This window comes from Odocoileus virginianus, chromosome 13 (genome assembly GCF_023699985.2).
Source record: "Odocoileus virginianus isolate 20LAN1187 ecotype Illinois chromosome 13, Ovbor_1.2, whole genome shotgun sequence".
Lineage (NCBI taxonomy): Eukaryota > Metazoa > Chordata > Mammalia > Artiodactyla > Cervidae > Odocoileus > Odocoileus virginianus.
Window position 1 is genome coordinate 6,130,645 of NC_069686.1, and position 21,880 is coordinate 6,152,524.

The 21,880-nt window shown below is 37.9% G+C and overlaps 1 protein-coding gene across 2 annotated transcripts in view; it reads right to left on the bottom strand.

Annotated features, from left to right (window-relative positions):
- Nucleotides 1-624: 624 nt before the first annotated feature.
- The window catches only part of ZNF804A (zinc finger protein 804A), a 319,312-nt gene continuing 298,056 nt past the window's right edge, over nt 625-21,880 (bottom strand). For both annotated transcript variants that reach the window (XM_020898615.2, XM_070475903.1), the window contains exons 3-4: nt 9,549-9,679; nt 625-7,789 (exon numbers count right to left, since the gene is read on the bottom strand). In XM_020898615.2, coding sequence (XP_020754274.2) covers nt 4,558-7,789; nt 9,549-9,679 — 3,363 coding nt within the window. In that variant the 3' untranslated portion in view covers nt 625-4,557. The remainder of the gene's footprint in view (nt 7,790-9,548; nt 9,680-21,880) is intronic.

Consider the following 21,880-nt stretch of genomic DNA (forward strand, 5'->3'; position numbering starts at 1 on the left):
AGTAGTTACTTGTTACTTCCCGTGTTAAGGTTTTATTCTATTCAGTATATCCCAAATAACTCTTCTTTATGATAACAAATGCTATTAGTGATTCTTATAAATAGCAGACCAGATATAAGTGAGTAAGAGGTGGTTCAGTTCAGTTCAGTTCAGTTCAGTCTCTCAGCTATGTCCAAATCTTTGCAACCCCATAAACTTGCAACATGCCAGGCTTTCCTGTCCATCACCAACTCCCAGAGCTTACTCAGACTCATGGCCATCGAGTCGGTGATGCCATCCAACCATCTCATCCTCTGTCATTCCCTTCTCAATCCACCTTCAATCTTTCCCAGCATCAGGGTCTTTTCAAATGAGTCAGTTCTTCACATCAGGTGGCCAAAGTATTGGAGCTTCAGCTTTAGCATCAGTCCTTCCATTGAATATTCAGGACTGATTTCCTTGAAGATTGACTCGTTTGATTTCCTTGCAGTCCAAGGGACCCTCAAGAGTCTTCTCCAACACCACAGTTCAAAAGCATCAATTCTTCGGTGCTCAGCTTTATGTGTAGTCCAACTCTCACATCCATACATGACTACTGGAAAAACCATAGTTTTTACTAGACAGACTTTGGTTGGCAAAGTAATGTCTCTGCTTTTTAATATGCTGTCTGGGTTGGGCATAGCATTTCTTCCAAGAAAAAAGTATCTTTTAATTTCATGGCTACAGTCACCATCTGCAGTGATTTTGGAGCCCCCCCAAAAAAGTTTGTCACTGTTTCCATTGTTTCTCAATCTATTTGCCGTGAAGTGATAGGACCAGATGCCATGATCTTAGTTTTCTGACTGTTAAGTTTTAATCCAACTTTTTTACTCTCCTCTTTCCCTTTCATCAAGAGTCTCTTTAGCTCTTCTTCACTTTCTGCTATAAGAATGGTGTCATCTGCATATCCGAGGTTATTGATATTTCTCACAGCAATCTTGACTCACACTTGTGCTTCATCCAGCCTACCATTTTTCATGATGTACTCTGCATATAAGTTAAATAAACAGGGTGACAATATACAGCCTTGACGTACTCCTTCCCCGACTTGGAACCAGTGTTTTTCCATGTTCAGTTCTAACTGTTGCTTCTTGACCTGCATACAGATTTCTGAAGAGACAGGTCAGATGGCCTGGTATTCCCATCTCTGTAAGAATTTTCCATAGTTTGTTGTGATCCACACAGTCCAAGATTTTGGTGTAGTCAATAAAGGAGAAGTAGATGTTTTTCTGGAACGCGTGCTTTTTCGATGATCCAACAGATATTGGCAATTTGATCTCTGGTTCCTCTGCCCTTTCTAAATCCAGCTTGAAAATGTAGAAGTTCAATGTTCATGTACTGTTGAAGCCTGGTTTGGAGAATTTTGAGCATTACTTTGCCAACATGTGAGATGAGTGCAATTTTGTGGTAGTTTGAACACTCTTTGGCATTGCCTTTCTTTGTGATTGGAATGAAAACTGACCTTTACCAGTCCTGTGGCCCCTGCTGAGTTTTCCAAATTTGCTGGCATATTAAGTGCAGCACTTTCACAGCATCATCCTTTAGGATTTGAAATACCTCAACTGGAATTCCATTACCTTCACTAGCTTTGTTCATAGTGATGCTTCCTAAGGCCCAAGCGCCTTCTCATTCCAGGATGTCTTGCTCTAAGTGAGTGAACACACCATTGTAGTTATCTGGGTCATGAAGATCGTTTTTGTATAGCTCTTCTGTGTATTCTTGCCACCTCTTCTTAATATCTTCTGCTTCTTTTAGGTCCATACAATATCTTAATTGTGCCCATCTTTGCATCAAATGTTCCTTGAGTGAAATGAAAACATTTCATCTTTGCATGAAATGTTTGCATGAAATGAAAAAAGATGGTGTTAGAATAAAATTTCCCAATTAGATAGAGTGTATAATAATTTATACCTGGATGGGACTAGGATTTTAGCTCCAGTGTTTATGGACAAGCCATCAGACAGTACCCAAGCCTACTCCCAGAATATGACTGCTATATTGGCCTGACTCCTGCCACCACTAATATGTGCTTGACTGGTGATCCTCTCGTGGCTTCATTGCTTGACAAGTCCACCCTGACAAACCTGTGTAATTGCTCTGCTCATGACTGATCTTCAGTCAAAGATATTAAGTATCTAAATGAATTCTTAGTAGTAAGAATGGCTTCAACATACTCAACTAACATTCTTTTCTTGTTCAGTCACTGGTATCCATGAAAACAAATCAGTTTGTCTACCAAGTTGAGTTTCAATTAGTCTTAAGTGAAAACATTCCTCCTCAAACTTGCTAGAAATATCTATTATACAGTAACTAAACAGATATATTCTGCTACAAGTAAAATTAGACTACCTAACTGTGTTATTTAACAAAAATAAATGTAAGTGAGCAACAGAATTGAAGGCAAACTAAAAGGGCGATAATAGAGAAAGAGATACCCACACAAATACAAATGATTTATATAGTGACATAAAGAAGGAAAAGATCAGGGGGAAAAAGAATTAAAGAATAAGAATAAGAATAAAAGCTACTAGGTGAATGTGTGGGATGATTGTCAAAAGATGACAAAAAGAAGGGGGGAATCTGCATATTTTGAAGTGAAACACCTGGTTTGATTTTAAACAGCAGAAGCAACAATTCTTCTGTTATTAAAAACAAACTGGGTCAGCATTCCTCAGTAGATAGTCCCATCTCGTAATATAGTATCTTCAAAGATAGTTTCAAATATTTTGCTTGGGGAAAAAAACACCCATTCCAATTTTAATTATCATTTTTAGAACATGTTATCTTAGAGTGTTTGAAATAAAATTTCTTCTCATTACTTTTCATTCTTATTTGTCAATCACACAGTCTTTCACAACCATTTTGCAGCAAAACCTTTAAATCAATGATTATTAGTGCACATAATAAAGGAAGTAGACAACAGATTTTTTTCTCTCTTATTTCTCTAGTTAAAGTAGAATTCAGTATATTATTCTGCTATGGGAATATATGCTTGTGCTAAATATTTTTAGGATAACCACTTCTTACAATGAACTTATGAAATAGCATTTCTTCCATGCAGGATCACTTAAAAGTTGTTCTCCCTTTAGACGGATTCAGTAGGCCTCTCTTTTCCTTGGATTCATTGCTAGGCTACCATAATCCTTCATTATTTGCACTTAGTGAGTTGAATCTTCTCTATCAGGCATGTAGACTTTGTCTTAACAAGTGCCTTGCACTGGGGTAGGTACACATTAGAAAACTGTCATGGAAAGTGTGATAATCTCTATTTTTCTATTAAATAATTATATTCTTGAGTACACATAGAAGCAGCACTTGAGTGAATGAAAATGCTGAAGTCATTAAAAATAGAACAGAATCTGGAAGGGTAAAGTGAAGACTTTCTAATTGTTCCTAGGTGATTTGGAAATATGATAGAAATATGTCTACTAGAAAGATTTGCAGAAGGAAGAGCTATTTATTTACTCCTTTTCCCACTTCCAGATTTTCAGTTAAGAATACGTCCAGGTTGTGTTTATGCCATTCTTTGCAAGATGTTATATAATGGTTAGTGATTAATTAAATTTATTCCTTAATCCATGCCAACATTCATATATATATATATGAATAATATATATATTTCCTGCAGTAATTAAAAATAAACACAATACATTTGATAATTTTTGACATACAAAAATGTCATAAAAACTTATATTGGTTACTTGCTATGTCTTATCTACTAGTACTGTTTTATAGTCCCGGGAAGAATACTAAATACTTTGCATATTGTAGTTATTTGCTTCCACTCCACCAAATATTAATATTATGTTAACAAGAATTTCCATGGCTCATTATCTAGACCAAGCGTTCATGAAATATAATAAACTCTGAGTATATGCAACATTATGAAAAACAGAAAAGCAAATAGACTTGTTATTCTGAAAGACAATATTATAGTATAAGTACCAACAGAGTGGCAAAGATGCTTTGCTGAGCCTCTGAGGTTCAGAGATGCCAATAAACAGAGGAAACAATATAAATTCAAAACCTATTGTTACTATACAATCCCCATGAAAACCAACTAAAAACAAGCATTTGATTTACTTAAATATTTAACAAAAATTTATTGCAAGAGATATTTTTCACTGAATTTACAGTTTCAAGGAACATGGTACAAAACATAGTGCCATCAGCTTTGTCTAAACATTAAATAGGTGCAAATACACAAAGATTAAAAAAAATGAAGGGCATACTTTACAACATAAATTACAGTACTATAAATATATTTTATATACATTATACATACTCTTAAGACATCATTTTGATATACAGCATAGATTATATTGATTTTCAAACTATTCAGTGCCTTAATATTATATATCAGAAGCTTAAGAATTTATTTGCATCATTACACTTATAGTAAGTGATCTCATATCAATGAAGCCATATTTTAGCTAGTTTATTTCCACCATTTAAGTAGGCTATTATCCACTTAATGAGCATGAACACATACGGCAGTAGTTTTCACATGGGTGTTTTCTTTCCCTTTCATGGTGATGACTAGAATAGGGGCTGCAGTGGGATGACCGTAGGGTGCGGGGAGAGCAGGGAAGGGAAGAGGGCATGGGGCAGAGGTGGGAAAGCCAGGTGGCTAGGGTGAAGGACTGAAGCTGGGATGACTGGCATCTGAGGAGGGGCAACAAAAGTTGGCTGGCCCCCATGACAAAGCCTTGGTCCTGCTGGTCCTACTGAGATCTGAGGTAAGGATGTTCTGGAGAGCGCTGGGACCTGGGACAGAAGCTGTTGGTGCGGCTGCAGCACTCTAAAGGTTCCTGCAGCCGCAGCCGCCGCCGCGGCCGCAGCGGCAGCCGCATGCTGCTGTAAAACAGTGTGGTGGACAGCGGTGACGGAGGTAGAACGCAGGGGCTGCTGCGAAGGCAGGGGCTGCAGCGGGGCGCTGGGGCGTGGGAGGGCGGCCGGGGGAAAGGTGAACTTGACCTTGTTGGCCAGCATGCCTGGCGGTATGATGTGCTGGTACACTTCACATGGCAGACTTTTGAACTTGTCGTGGTTTTCTATCGGAATCAATAATGCGTGTTCTGGTAAAGCTAAGGGAGCCAGGATCTGTTCTGTTGTCACAAAGGTATGGCCACTGACGTGTGCTTCTTTGAATGGCAGTGGTGGTTGCGCATTAAGGATTGCTGAATTAAAACACAGCCACTCAGTCGATGCCTCATTCATCTTGCCTTGTGGAAGGGCTTCAGCCAGTTCATAATGACAAAGGTATGATTTGGGTTGTGACTGTCTAAAGTTCCTTTCAACATTAGGCACCTTGAAGGGAATTTGCTTTTCATTGATATTTGTATCCTCACCTCTTTCTTTGTGTTCAAGCAAGGTACTGTCCATTCCTTCTTTTACAGGGGCACTAACTGTGTGAGCTGATGTGGCGGGTTCACTGGAAATCTCTGACAGTTCACCAGAAGTGGTCTCCATTACAACCTGCCTGCTTTCCTCATTGGTTTCAGAAGGAAGAGGACTGCTGATGGGCAAAACCAGTTTATTTTCTACTTGGTCTAGCTGTTCTGAGTTCCTTTTGACATCCGCAGTTTCCTGTGGTTTTACTTCCTCTTTTCCGTCTTCACTTATTATTTCATCCCGGTAATGTAGGGAAGAATTCCCTTTCTTGGGATCATCTGTTTTCTCTTTGAGTTCCAAAGCTTCAAAACCCACATGGAATCTGCTTCTTTTTCTCCTCTGTTTCCTCTTAGGTTTGCAAGGAGCAGAAGCACGACGCGACCTCAAGAATTCCTCTGGTAGATAATTCTGTCGATTTAAACTTTCGTCTGAAGAATAAGAATATGAATGTTGTCTACGCTTTTGATGGCATCTTTCTGATTCATTAATGAGAGAATTATAACCTCTTTTAACAGCCTGGCTCTGACTCATGCATTTCATTTCATTCTGAAGAACTAGGCATCTGTGATCATGACTATAGCTGGACATTTTCGCTTTCCAACTACAGTATGTTCTGGAGTATGTTAAATTATGTTTTGCAGAATGTATCATTGTTGAATTGGACTGTCCATTTAAGACAACTGAACTGTTTTTACAGTAGTTTTTAGAACTGATAATATTATTATTATTGTATTCAGTGTTCCAGATTTTACATGTTTCTTCATTTTCACTTAAGTATATGGATGTTGATTTGGGCCTTTTATCAGGTAATTGCTGTGAGTCCAATAGTTGCTCTGCAGCTAAAAACTGTTTTTCTGAAATTGTTTCTAGTAGATTTTTCCTAGTTGTATCAGTGTAACTATTTTCTGTTTCCATGTTGAAACGAGTTTCTGATTCTTTGGTTTTTGCTCCATAATTATGGTGACATAACTTTCTTTTTTTCTTTCTTCTACTTTTATGGAACCAGTGTTCATGAGTATTTTTCAATCTTATTTTGTTGTATTTCCCATCTAGAGCATCTCGCTTTATCTGATTTTTAGTAAAAGTATATTTTTTTGTTTTTCTGATCTTACAGGAAATATTTTTATACTTCTGACCCAAACTCTCATTTTTTCCAGAATCACAGCTATTGGAGACAGTATCGTCAGTCAAATGAGAAGTGACTTGGGTACGTCCATTTCTGCTACCTCCAATTTCATAATCAGTGAGTCCTGCCATAGATGTATCCTTGCAATCCAAAACTGGGTTCTTGTAAATTTCTTCTCCCTTCTGTGGAGAAGAAAGATCACTTAAGGGCAGCTTATTTTTATCTAGCTTGTTGTTTGCTTTAGTGGACTTGAAGTCAAAACAGAGAGGATTACAGCTATAGGAAATTGATGGTTGAGTGGTGGTGTATGTCAGCATTTCTGATGGCCACTGAAGAACTGTGGATCCATCTTTGTTGAGTACAGGTATAAATGGCTCACATGGTCTTTTATATAAATCTTTTTTCTTATGTAAGGTTATATTATCCTCTTCAGAATTTACAGGGGTCAACATATCCAGGCCGTGATTTTTATTTTCAACTTCAATCGTGGATGTCACAACAGTTTCCTTGGCGGTAGCTTGCAAAGACATGTTGTCATTAGCCATATCAAGAACTATGGATTTATTTCCTAGCAATTCAGAAGTGTTACCATTTATAGGTGTGTCTTCATTAATAAGAACATCTTCTGGTGAAATCTGATCTGCTGAAGGGACTGAATGTTGACAATTATCTGCATCAGATGATGAAGGGAGCTGAAACTGGCAAAATGGAGGTAATAATAATGGATCTTTTTCACTAGAAACTTCTTTCATCTCTTGAGTTTGAGCAGTTTCTTTGTCAGTGCACATTCCCTCTGGTGGATGAAAAGAGTTTGCTTTCTCCACGGAATTCAAAAGCACATCTGTTGGTGAAGATAGTTGAAGATGACAAGCACCCGGGACAAATCTACTTTTTCTGCTAAATCCTTTTTCCACAGAGGCATCATCGTTGTATTCAGAGAAGGCTGCAGCTGAGGACTCCAGTTTCACGGATGTTTTCTTTGGAAATGCAAAAGAAAAGCCAATTTTGTGTCTGTGAATCCCCTGGGCTTGATCTTCAAGTTGGTTATTTTTGACTGTATAACTCTCTGTGCTTTCTGGATCTGCAGCAAGAGTGGTAACATCTTTAGCCTTCTCTTGGCTATGAATCAAAGCGCATTTAAAATCTTCCTGGTTATTAACTGAATCCACAACAGCTCTTTGGGAAATTTCATTACAATTTTCTCTCACAGTAACAGTCGTTGACTTGAACATAGGGCCACTTCCAGGAGCACTACAGAAAGAAACAAAAATATGTTTTCAGATAAGACACTTTTGAGGAATAGCAAACATTTACATCTTAGAAATGTCATCCTAAGATTTTTTTCAAGTTCTTAAATCTTTGTAAGATAATTACACTCATGTAGTGCAATTGACTTCCAAGTATCGCAATTTAATTTAGTTCTTGGATATTGTTTGCGATCACTCGGAGATGACCTCTTGAAGTTACTTTTACAACTATTAACAGCAATGGTCAAAGACTTTCAGCCAGTGTTTCCAGACTAAACATTTTTCTTTACCCCCATGGCTTTTTCAGTGACACTTTGGCATACAGAATTCTCTTAGAAAATATTTTAATTCACAAATACTTAATATCATTGGCCCTATATGGAGAATATGAAGGTAGTTAAAAGAAAAACTCTCAGTCATGATGTAAAGAGGACTGGGAATTCAGTTCAACAATTCAACCAATGTTCATTGAGCATCTATCAAGACTAGGTGATATGCTTAATGAGAGCTTTAAGTCTTTTGGAATTGCCATTCTTAATATTTAAAAATTATCCTGAAGTTATCCATTATACCATTATATAGAATAAATATAGGTTGTGGTTTCCATTTATTTGGCATCACAGGATACCATAAATAGTGAGTTTTTATAAAAAAAAAAAAGAAAAAGAACTATACTGACCAGCACATAAACAAAGAACTAACTAAATATCATCTTTGCCCCAAGAGAATCATGCTGTGCAGAATTTTCCCTGCTTTTCTAAAATGTTAGTTTCTGAGAGGTAATAAATGGTCTCAATTTTTTTAATCAAATTATTTCTTTAAACTTTAACACAATGTACTGGTTCACTGTCTTGTATGACATTAAGAAACACCATTAATTCTTAATTTGCATGTTGTGAGAGGCACCAAATTATTGGGAAAAATGTGTGTGTGAGTGTGTGTGTGTGTGTGTGTGTGTGTGTGTATGTAAGGTGAAATATGTACTGTATGCTAAGAAAATTAACTTAGATAAGAAGTTTTGCTTCTTCTGTACATGTCTTATTATCAAGTTTATTTCTCTTAAAATATTATGCTTTACATTTGCAAAGGCTACTTATAGGACATTAAATTACATAGGTACTAAAATAGTCTGAAATGTAAACTTGCACTTGTATAATTTTTCATTTTTTACTACAAAGAATAAAAATACCTGGTTGGTATAATTGAATAGCAGTTATGTTTGGTTTTAACAGTTCACTATAGGATTCCAGATATATTTACACTTTATTTTGACTTTTAAAATCTGACATCTCAAACAATATTTTGATATGTCAGTATTCCCTAACACTATTTCTCTTTCTCCTTCCATATGTATTCTTAAAGATCATTTCAAATAAAAGTTCTCCAAATTTTCAATTGAAAAATAAATTCCTCTTAGAACTCTACTTATAACAAGGGCTATGAGATGGTGCTTACATCTCTTCTTAAATCAAATGTTTTGCATTTCACTAAAGAGATAGAATGGCTTTCTATTAACACAACTTGATAAATAATGTAAAATTAACTTTTAGAAACTAAAATTGCAGCAATTTGACTTTTTATTGAAATGTGCGTTAAACAGGTGTTTGCCTAAATCTCAAATTCAATTTACTGTTCACAGGCCACAGAAAGTTATGAAAATGTGATTGTCTTATTCTGGGTACAGAAATAAGTAGATTTGTGTCCTTTATTCATTTCCTTTTTTTGTCATCATGTTTTAAGAAAACATTTTACTGCACACTCACCACACAGTTTCCTTTCTTAGCTCTGCCAGCTTGTGCAGGCGTTGGAGTGCCTTTTCCTGTTTTCTTTCATCTTTCCTGGATTTAGATGCTACATTTCGAGCAAATTCCCTTTGTTTCAGTTCTTTGAGCCTCTATTAAAAGATATGAAAATGATTAATAGCATTTGAGTCTATGCTAATGTCAAAGTTACTATTATTATTGAAATTTTCTAATGCATCATCTTTGATCTCATCTAAGCAAAGTACAGCATTTGTGACAATCTACTTCTAACAAAATATGTTCTTGCATTTTTGGCTTGTAAAAAAATTGCCAAAACACATCATTACATTGTATTAAAAGGTATACCTAGGCCTTAATAAATTGGATATTTTATCTTTGCTTATTGATTGCTGCCTGCCACGGTTCTCTGCCTAATTCAGATGAAGTGTTGGAGTCTTGTGCGTCCATATGTGCTAAGTCTCTTCAGTCATGTCCGACTCTGTGCCACCCTATGGATTATAGTCCCCCAGGTTCCTCTGTTCATGGGCTTCTCCAAGCAAGAATACTGGAGTGGGTTGCCGTGTCTTCCTCCAGGGGACCTTCCCAACTCAGGAAGATACAGGGAACCTGTATCTCTTAGGACTCCTGCATTGGCACACAAGTTCTTTACCACTAGCATCATCTGGGAAGTTGTTGGAGTCTTAAAAAAATTTCTTTAAAAACTAATTTTTAAAACATATCCAATTAGTTTGTGTATTTTAGTTAAGCATAATAAATTTCATCATTTTAAAATTCATATTAGAGTACAGTTGCTTTACAATATTGTGTCACTTTCTGCTCTGCAGGAAAATTAATCAGCCATATGTATACATATATCCCCTCTTTTTTGGATTTCCTTACTGTATTTAGGTCACCAAAGAGCACTAACATGTGCTATACAATAGGTTCTCTTTAGTTATCTATTTTATACATACCAATGTATATATGTCAATTCCAATCTCCCAATTCATCCCACCCCTCCTTCCTTTCTTGGTGTCCTACATTTGTTTTCTTTGTCTGTGTCTCTGTTTCTGCTGATATACTCTATATTAGAAAGGTATCTGATCTTTTTCATATTTTCTAAGAGCTGAAACTCCAATACTTTGGCCACTTCATGCGAAGAGCTGACTCATTGGAAAAGACCCTGATGCTGGGAGGGATTGGAGGCAGGAGGAGAAGGGGACGACAGAGGATGAGATGACTGGATGGCATCACCGACTCGATGGGCATGAGTTTGAGTAAACTCCGGGGGTTGTTGATGGACAGGGAGGCCTGGCGTGCTGCGATTAATGGGGTTGCAAGGAGTCGGACACGACTGAGCGACTGAACTGAACTGAACTGAAGAAGAGTAAATGTCTTACATGAATCTACAAGGCAAATTCCCATTAATAATGTGATTTAAAATAATCCCTTCCCTCAAATATCAGGCATATTTCTCAAATAATTCAAGATGGAAGAAGAAAATTAACAGTATTTTTGTGAAAATTCTTTTTACATTGAGCATATGTTTCATCCTTATTAAAGGAGCTGAGGTTTGGGATTGAAAGGCAGAAAAATAACATGTCAAGTTGAATAGAACTGATAAATAGCCATGTATGTGGCATGATTTAAGAGAGAGCAAAGTGGTCCCATGCCCCAAATATTTTCACTATAGTCTTTCACAGAAACAGTATACAGCCATTAAAAACTTAATTTTTTTTTAAAGTACTGTATTTTCCTGTGGAACTCATGTCATGCCATCATGAAATATCACAGTCTTAAAATAGGACTTCAAGAGAATAAAGAATATACTAATCACATTTCTATTAAGTGATTGAACAAAAACTTGAGATAATTTGCATTGACATATTTGTGAAGGAGTTTATTTAGAGCTGAATTTAAATAAAATAAAGACCATGTCATAAATGTCTAACTTGTGCTAGTATTTCATAAAAGTAAAATTTTGACATATTATCATATTGATATAACAAGAGTAGTTGCAATTTTATAATACATATTCAACTATTTATTGATTTTTAACATATGTAGAATTAGAGTGTAATAGGGCAAGAAAGTTTTAATTCTAAATTTTAAATGTTCATTGTCTTGGTTATCTCTGTCTCCTAAAATCTTGAGGTTATATCAAAATTCATTCAACAACTTATTGACCACCAGCCATGGTTACTCTGTTAAATGGCTAGGATATTTTTAAAAAGGTAAAAGTATGTTTTTACCCTTATCTGGTGTGTGTGTGTGTGTGTCTGTGTGTGTCTGTGACTGTGTGTGTGGACAAGTGAATTTATATATCATTTCACAAAAATAGGGAGAAAAGGCACACAGGAAAATATAATGGCATTAAGTGGTTGAGGAAATATTTTTGTGACCTCTGATGACAGTATAAGGAGGCATCCAAAATCCCTAGGTAGGCTACCTGAGAAAAGCCACATCAGATCTAGGTTTTAAAGGATGTAAAAACATGGAGAAGAAGGGTTGAATGTTGGAAGTGGGAGGATATTTCAGGGGAAATAAAACAGTTTTGTATAACATAGAAATAAGAGCATGCAGATTCTGAAAAAATGCATGATTTAAAGAAGCGTGGCTACAGCAGAGTGTATGTGTGGAAGTAGCAAAACTTAATGAATTATAAGGTCCAACCAAATCCTGGGGGACCCTGTCTAACATATGACTTAATGTGACTGTATAAAACATTAAGGGGAGTTTAAACAATTCAATGTCACAATAGGATTTTTTTAAATTTTGTTTTGCCACGATACAATTTTCATTTTATTAAGATTCTTTTGGCATCAGTATGCATGAAATTTTGCCATAGAGTAAAATTAAAGACATAGTGACCAATAAATAGAATTTTACAGTGAACCAGCTAAAAACATTAAAAACCTTTCCTAAAGGAGTTGTAGTGGAGAGAAAATGTAGAATTAGGGATTTATTGGATGTGCATAATTGAATGACCTAAAGAATATTTACTACCTTTACTGAGCAATAACACCTGCCATTGTAAGAAACAGACAGTCAATCAAGAGAGGGTCGGGTTAGGAGGAGGGTGCTAAGAGAGAATTTGAAGAAAATAGAAGATAAATTCTCTGAAATAGACATTTTAAAAATCAAAGTGCCAAGTGAAATAAAGCAAGAATGCTGCAATATCAATGAAAGAACTAACAACTAACATTCAAAGTTTTTAAGGGGTTCTATTTATATATAGTAATATTTTAGTAATCAAACATAATTTTTCCTACTAGATCCTTCGGGAAGCTGATACAATTAAGAAAAATAGATGACTATTTTTAATAAAACTTTTAGAATATATGTTAATCTCTGTTATATATGTGTATATATATACAAGTTAAAAGTATAATGCTTCTAACAAACAGCAAAGCTTTTCTAAAGCAAGTATATGAAATTGCTAAGAATCCACTATTTACTGTTTCAAATTAACCATTATGATTTTACTTAATCCATTTCTACTGACATAATAGTTAAATATCAAGGAATCTCTCAATTTTCAAATGCCAAAACAGTTGTGGTATAACTGTGAAATAACTGAGTGATTGACAAGGCAGAATCAGCTCCTCAATAATGATTAAGAGAAGAATGCAAAGGTTGCTTTTGTCTTGCAGAGGTTGTCAGTTCAGTTCAGTCACTCAGTCATGTTGGAATCTTTGCGACTCCATGGAATGCAGCATGCCAGGCCTCCCTGTCCATCACCAACTCCTGGAACCTACTCAAACTCATGTCCATTGAGTCAGTGATGCCATCCAACCATCTCATCCTCTGTCGTCCCCTTCTCCTCCTGCCTTCAATCTTTCCCAGCACCAGGCTCTTTTCAAATGAGTCAGTTCTTCATATCACGTGGCCAAAATATTGGAGTTTCAGCTTCAGCATCAGTCCTTCCAATGAATATTCAGGACTGATTTCCTTTTAGGATGGACTGGTTGGATCCACCAAACTACATTCAAGTGTTCCTATTGATCGCAATCTCCCTCTACATACATAACATTTTTCTGATCTTGGTGACAGACTTCCTAATATCAGGGTAAATAAACTTGACTAATATTTAGGGACTAATTAATTGTAGAGGTTATATATGCTGTGTGTGCTGTCATGTCTGACTCTTTCTGACCCTATGGACTGTAGCCTGCCAGGTTCCTCTGTCCACAGGATTCTCTGGGAAAGAATACTGGAGTGGGTTGCCATTTCCTTCTGCAGAGGATCTTCATGACCAAAGATCAAACTGGAGTCTCCTGCATCTCCTGCATTGGCAGGCAGATTATTTCACCACTGAGCTACCTGGGAAGCTGCAGAGGTTATAGGTCTGGCCAAATACTTTGGTCAGTTTTAGGATATAATTTTTCAGTCTTTATATCCTTTCTTGCATTTTTCTGCAGCAAAATAAAGTCCTACATCTTATTTTATAACTATAAGAGCATTTTTGAAAAGTAAAAAAAAAGATAGAAACCAAGTAAATTCTTCTGAGAAGGTCAAATGGAAAGAAAACTTAAGTTCCACACAAAGGAATATACAAGATTATACCAGTGAGGCTTATGGAAATATCAATGCTATTTCAAAAGTTTCATCAACAATTTATTGATAATCATTCCAAAAAAATTCTTGGTGATAAATGTCAAGACAGGAATGACAGTCAGCAAGAATTAGAAAATTAAAAGTATTTTAAAAGGAACTTGTGGGAGGATGTGGTCTCTCTCAGTTCAGTTGCTCAGTCATGTCCAACTATCTGTGACCCCATGAATCGCAGCATGCCAGGCCTCTCTGTCCATCACCAACTCCTGGAGTTGCAAAAAAAATTGTAATGTACGCTCACATATAATTCAATATATACTTTGAAAATATGCACTAAAGAAAGAAAAAACAGAAATCAATATTCTCTGGCTATGATACCATTTCAGAGGGTCTATTCTACTTTCCCACGGATTTACTTCTCTTAGTCTATAGAGAAACAGAATGTCACAAGGGCAACACCGGCCATTAATCCTCAGATATGGTCTCAGAAAACCCATGGAGTTGGATGGTTGGGAAAGTTATAACGATCCCGGCCTCACTTTAGTGATGGCGTTTAGAGAGTGGTGGAGGTTTAATCAATGTGAGAAATAGAGAAAAAGCAAGAGAGAGAAAAGTAGCACTTAAATGACTCATCAGTTTGTCTTTAAACATTTAGATAAATTACATTGTTTTACAACTGCAAACCAAACTTTCATAAACATTCTTACATGTATATTGTGTACCTGTCTAATTACACCCAAAAGACAGGTTCCCATAAGACACACTAAAATAAAAGATCAAAATGCACTTTTTTGAGATTTTCCAAATCACTGTACATAGCCTTATACCATCATTGCACTGCTCCCAACAGCATATGAGAATATATACCTTATCCAATACTGGGCAGCATCCCTCAAAATTTGTTTAATTTAGAGGGATGACAGACAATAAGTGATATATTATATATACGAAGATATACTTATTGACAGTCAATAAGTGATATATGATTTAAAGTTTTGCTATAATTCATTTGCTTACATACATATCAGCTACCTGTATTTCTTCATTTAAAATTAATACTGTTCCTTAAAATTTATCACACAGTATTATATGCATTACTTTGAAAACAAGCATGAAAGCAAACAGAGCTAGCCTTATTATCCATATTTAGAGATGACAAAACTAAAGTTAAGCAAATTTTAGACTTGTTCACAGTTGTGTGCAAGTAGTAGAACCAGACTGTAATCAGGATTTCCGGGAACATTTCATGTGGTTTATCTCCTAGGTTTATTCTGCTATATGTTATTCAAGAAGCCTAACTCTTTAGGTCAGGTTCATTAGGATGTATTGCAAATATTCATTTATCTTTCAACTAATACTTCTTGAGTGTCCATTACCTGTCAGCTGTTATTCTAAGCACTGTTAATATATCTGTGACAAAGGAGGATAAAAGCTCTGTTCCTTGCATGAATTTTTTTTGTCATAGTTGAGAGAAACATACATTAAAACTTATAAATATTCAGTTGTATAGTATAGTAGATAGTGAAAAGTGCTGTGGATGAAATGAATTTAAGCTGAGGGTGTAGGAAATAAGGGCGTCCCAGGTGGCTTAGATGGTAAAAAGTCAGCCTGCAATGCGGCAGACCTGCGTTCGATCCCTGGGATGGGAAGATACCCTGGAGGAGGGCATGGCAACCCACTCTAGTATTCTTGCCTGGAGAATCCCCATGGACAGAGGAGCCTGGCAGGCTACAGTCCATGGGGCCACAATTTCAAATAGAGTGATTAGGGAAGGTTTTCTATTAGGCTTATTCTCTCAGTTCAGTTCAGTCGCTCAGTCGTGTCCAACTCTGTGACTCCATGAATCGCAGTACGCCAGGCCTCCCTGTCCCTCACAAACTCCCGGAGTTTACTCAAACTCATGCCCATCAAGTCGGTGATGCCATCCAGCCATCTCATCCTCTGTCGTCCCCTTCTCCTCCTGCCCACAATCCCTTCAAGCATCAGGGTCTTTTCCAAGGAGTCAACTCTTCGCATGAGGTGGCCAAAGTATTGGAACTTCAGCTTCAGCATTAGTCCTTCCAATGAACACCCAGGACTGATCTCCTTCAGGATGGACTGGTTGGATCTCCTTGCAGTCCAAGGGACTCTCAAGAGTCTTCTCCAACACCACAGTTCAAAAGCATCAATTTTTTGGCGATCAGTTTTCTTCACACTCCAACACTTGCATCCATACATGACCACTGGAAAAACCATAGCTTCGACCAGACGGACCTTTGTTGGCAAAGTAATGTCTCTACTTTTTACTATGCTATCTAGGTTGGTCATAACTTTCCTTCCAAGGAGTAAGCATCTTTAAATTTCATGGCTGCAATCACCATCTGCAGTGATTTTGGAGCCCCAAATAATAAAGTCTGACACTGTTTCCACTGTCTTCCCCATCTATTTCACATGAGTTGATAGGACCAGATGCCATGATCTTAGTTTTCTGAATGTTGAGCTTTAAGCCAACTTTTTCACTCTCCCCTTTCACTTTCATCAAGAGGCTTTTTAGTTCTTCTTCACTTTCTGCCATACGGGTGGTGTCATCTGCATATCTGAGGTTATTGATATTTCTCCCAGCATTCTTAATTCCAACTTGTGCTTCTTCCAGCTCAGCATTTCTCATGATGTACTCTGCATATAAGTTAAATAAAGAGAGTGGCCATATATAGCCTTGACGTACTCCTTTTCCTATTTGGAACCAGCCTGTTTTTCCATGTCCAGCTCTAACTGTTGCTTCCTGACCTGCATATAGATTTCTCAAGAGATAAGTCAGGTGGTCTGGTATTCCCATCTCTTTCAGAATTTTCCACAATTTGTTGTTATCCACACAGCCGAAGACTTTGGCGCAGTCAATAAAGCAAAACTAGATGTTTTTCTGGAACTCTCTTGCTTTTTTGATGATCTAGCAGATATTGGCAGTTTGATCTCTGGTTCCTCTGCCTTTTCTAAAACCAGCTTGAACATCTGGAAGTTCTTGGTTCACGTATTGCTGAAGCCTGGCTTGGAGAATTTTGAGTATTACTTTACTAGTGTGTGAGATGAGTGCAATTGTGCGGTAGTTTGAGTACTCTTTGGGATTGCCTTTCTTAGGGACTGGAATGAAAACTGACCTTTTCCAGTCCTGTGGCCACTGCTGAGTTTTCCAAATTTGCTGGCATATGGAGTGCAGCACTTTGACAGCATCATCTTTCAGGATTTAAAATAGCTCAACTGGAATTCCATCACATCCACTACTTTGTTTGTAGTGAATCTTTCTAAGGCCCACTTGACTTCACATTCCAGGATGTCTGGCTCTAGGTGAGTGATCACACCATTGTGATTATCTGAGTCATGAAGATCTTTTTTGTACCGTTCTTCTGTGTATTGTATTCTTGCCACCTCTTCTTAATATCTTCTGTTTCTGTTAGGTCCATACCATTTCTGTTCTTTATTGAGCCCATTCTTGCATGAAATGTTCCCTTGGTATCTCTAATTTTCTTGAAGAGATCTCTAGTCTTTCCCATTCTGTTGTTATCCTCTATTTCTTTGCATTGATCACTGAGGAAGGCTTTCTTATCTTTCCTGGCTATTCTTTGGAACTCTGCATTCAAACGGGAATATCTTTCCTTTTCTCCTTTGCTTTTTGCTTCTCTTCATTTCGCAGCTATTTGTAAGGCCTCCTCAAACAACCATTTTGCCTTTTTGCATTTCTTTTCCATGGGGATGGTCTTGATCCCTGTCTCCTGTACAATGTCATGAACCTCTGTCCATAGTTCATCAGGCTCTCTGTCTATTAAATCTAGTCCCTTAAATCTATTTCTCACTTCCACTGTATAGTCATAAGGGATTTGATTTAGGTCATACCTGAATGGTCTAGTGATTTTCCCTACTTTTTTCAATATAAGTCTGAATTTGGCAATAAGGAGTTCATGATCTGAGCCACAGTCAGCTCCAGGTCTTGTTTTTGCTGACTCTATAGAGCTTCTCCATCTTTGGCTGCAAAGAATATAATCAATCTGATTTCGTGTTGGCCATCTGGTGATGTCCATGTGTAGAATCTTCTCTTGTTGTTGGAAGAGGGTGTTTGCTATGACCTGTGCATTCTCTTGGCAAAACTGACTGCGATGGACCGCGCAGAAGCGCGGGCGTGCGGAGCTACCCCTCGCCCAAGGTCAGTGCCGAGAGCACCAGGTTGCGACAGCGCAGGAGCGGCAGCTGAGAGGAGCTTCCCCACGCCTGAGGTCAGGGGCGGCGGACGAGAGCAACTACCCCACCTCCAAGGAGCAGCTGCTGCACCGGCGCAGGAGGGCCGAGAGGAGCTACTCCAGGTTCAAGGCCAGGAGGGGCGGCCGTGAGAAGATACCCCTTGTCCAAGGTAAGGAGCAGCGGCCGCACTTTGCTGGAGCAGCCGTGAAGAGATACCCCACGTCCAAGGTAAGAGAAACCCAAGTAAGACGGTAGGTGTTGTGAGAGGGCATCAGAGGGCAGACACACGCAAACCATAATCACAGAAAACTAGCCAACTTGATTACAGGACCACAGTCTTGTCTAACTCAATGAAACTAAGCCATGCCAGCCACCCAAGACAGTCCGGTCATGGTGGAGAGGTCTGACAGAATGTGGTCCACTGGAGAAGGGAATGGCAAACCACTTCAGTATTCGTGCCTTGAGAACCCCATGAACAGTATGAGAAGGCAAAATGATAGGACACTGAAAGAGAAACTCCCCAGGTCGGTAGGTGCCCAATATGCTACTGGAGATCAGTGGAGAAATAACTCCAGAAAGAATGAAGGGATGGAGCCAAAGCAAAACCAATACCCAGCTGTGAATGGTACTGGTGATAGAAGCAAGGTCCAATGCTGTAAAGAGCAATATTGCATAGGAACCTGGAATGTTAGGTCCATGAATCAAGGCAAATTGGAAGTGGTCAAACAGGAGATGGCAAGACTGAATGTCAACATTCTAGGAATCAGCGAACTAAAATGGACAGGAATGGGTGAATTTAACTCAGATGACCATTATATCTACTACTGTGGCAGGAATCCCTGAGAAGAAATGGAGTAACCATCATAGTCAACAAAAGAGTCAGAAATGCAGTACTTGGATGCAATCTCAAAAACGACAGAATGATCTCTGTTCATTTCCAAGGGAAACCATTCAATATCACGGTAATGCAAGCCTATGCCCCAACCAGTAATACTGAAGAAGCTGAAGTTGAACGGTTCTATGAAGACCTACAAGACCTTTTAGAACTAACACCCAAAACAGATGTCCTTTTCATTATAGTCGACTGGAATGCAAAAGTAGGAAGTCAAGAAACACCTGGAGTAACAAGCAAATTTGGCCTTGGAGTACGGAATGAAGCAGGGCAAAGGCTAATAGAGTTTTGCCAAGAGAACACATTGGCTTATTCTCTATTTCTGTTTAAAAAATTACCACAAATTTAACAGCTATAAACAGCATGCATTATTTTCTCCCTATTTCTGTAGATGAGTATGCCTGTTCTGTGCTCAATCAAGTTGTTGATCAAGATATTTTCTCATATGGAGACTTGTGTTGGAAAAAAATGTTCTCACAAACTCCCTAAGGTTGTTGGTAGAGTTAATTTCTTTGTGTTTGGGGGACTGAGAACCCCAGCTTCATACTGGCTGTGAGCCAGGGCTACTCTTGTTGAAACTCTGCCCACTCTGCTGGTAACCAAAATCAACACTGAGTCCCCAAGATGTTATTGTTCCCTGGAGTGATCAGCCTTTAGCTGGTGGCAGGTTAATTACACTGGGCAGTATCCTTCAAAAAAAAAAAGAAAAAGAAAAAGAGGCAGTAGTTTGGCTCTTTCTGAAGTAGACATTTGCTGGATATGAACTTACCTTCCCTGTAACACTTCTGTCAAAACTACAGTCTATGTGGACTTCCTTGGTTGTCCGGTGGTTAAGAATCTGCCTTGTAATGCAGGGGATGCAGGTTTAATCCCTGGCTGGGAAACTAAGATCCCACATGCTGCAGAGCAACTGAGCCTGTGGCATCACAACTAGAGAGTCTGTGAGCTGCGAGGAAAAGATGCCACATGATGCAATGAAGATCCTCTGTGCCTCAACTAGGACCCAACGCAGTCAAGTAAACAAATAAAATTACAAACAACAGCAACTGCAAACTATGGGCCTACAGAACTCCATTTCCATTATTATGGTACTCCACATTCATGATCATTGCTCTGATTAAGAAACTCTTCACAGCAAAGAAAGAAAGTGTGGAAATGGGCCCATGCTCATAGAATTCATGGTCTTACCATGTTCCCCACTGTTTTGAAGTAGCTGGTTTGAAAGAATGGTGGAATGACCTTTAGAAGGCTCACTTATAGCTAGAGTTAAATTGCTAGGTGTCGATACCTAGCAGGGCTGGAGCAAGGTTCTCCAAGAGGCTCTATGTCCTCTGAATTAGTGTCCAATATATAGTGCTATTTTTCTCATAACCAGGACTGAAGGATTCAAAAAACAAGGGGTGGAAATTGAGGTGGCATCACTCACACCCCCAGGGTCCCCTACTATCCCTAGTGGTCCACTAGCAGAATCATTGACTTCTTTACCCACAACCTTATGCTTTTCTGTCCTAGAAGTCTTAGTTCCAAATTGGAGAATAATTCCACCCAGGAGATATGTCAATTATTCTGCTGAACTGGAAATTGAATTTTTGACTTGCTGTTTTGGGCTTTTTATACTGAATCAACCTGCAAAGAAGGGTGGCGCTGTGCTGGGTGAGATGACTGATCCTGATCACCAAGGAGACAATGAACTACTAGCCACAATGGTGGTGAGGAAAGTTATGTCTGGAATACAGGAGATCCTTTTTGGTGTCCCAGAGTTATCATGCCCTGTGATTAAAGGTCAATGAAAAACTATAACTCAATTCAGACAGTACTAGTAATGGTCCAGCCCCCTCAGGAATGAAGGTTGGAGTTGTTCCATCATGGAAAATACTGATCAGCTAAGATGCTTGTTGAGAGCAAAGGTAATGAGTAGTGGAATAAAGCAGTTATAAATATCAACAATGATCACATGACTAGTTATATTAATTAATATAATTATCATGGGTATTTCTTCCTCATTTAGTTATGAAATACATATACATTTTCTTTCTTCATTTATTCTGTTATCATATAAAATGTATTGTATTTATATCACAGTATTTAAGTAACAGGATTGCAAGAAGAGCTAACATTACCAAAGAAGAATTTTAATCCTTTTCTGGGGAGCAAATTAGTGCATTTTCATTTGTATACAGGATACATTTATTTTAGGAAGCATATTACCTATTGTTGTCTTTGTTTAGACATTAACTATAATTTAAGGGGGTATCATGAGTTTGAGAAAGCTCCAGGAGTTGGTAATGGATAGGGAAGCCTGGCCTGCTGCAGTCCATGGGGTAGCAAAGTTGGACACGACAGAGCGAGTGAACTGAACTAAAGGAGATATCTATGGGTATCAAACTGATGAAAGGAAAGACTTAAGATAGATAACTGTGTGTGTCAAGCTGGCTAGGCCACAATACCCAGATATTTGGTCAAATACCAGACTAGATATCAGATACCACTGTGAGAAATTTTTCAGATGAGATTAAAATTTAAATCAGTATATTTTAGATACTAATCTCATCTAAGATCATTTTTACATGTGATAAACATTAAATCAGATGAGTAATAAGATTTATTCCTTAAATCCTAGTAAAGCAGATTACTCTCCATAATGTGGGTGGGCTTCATTCAGTCTGTTGCAGACAGCCTTTAGACTTAAGACTACAAC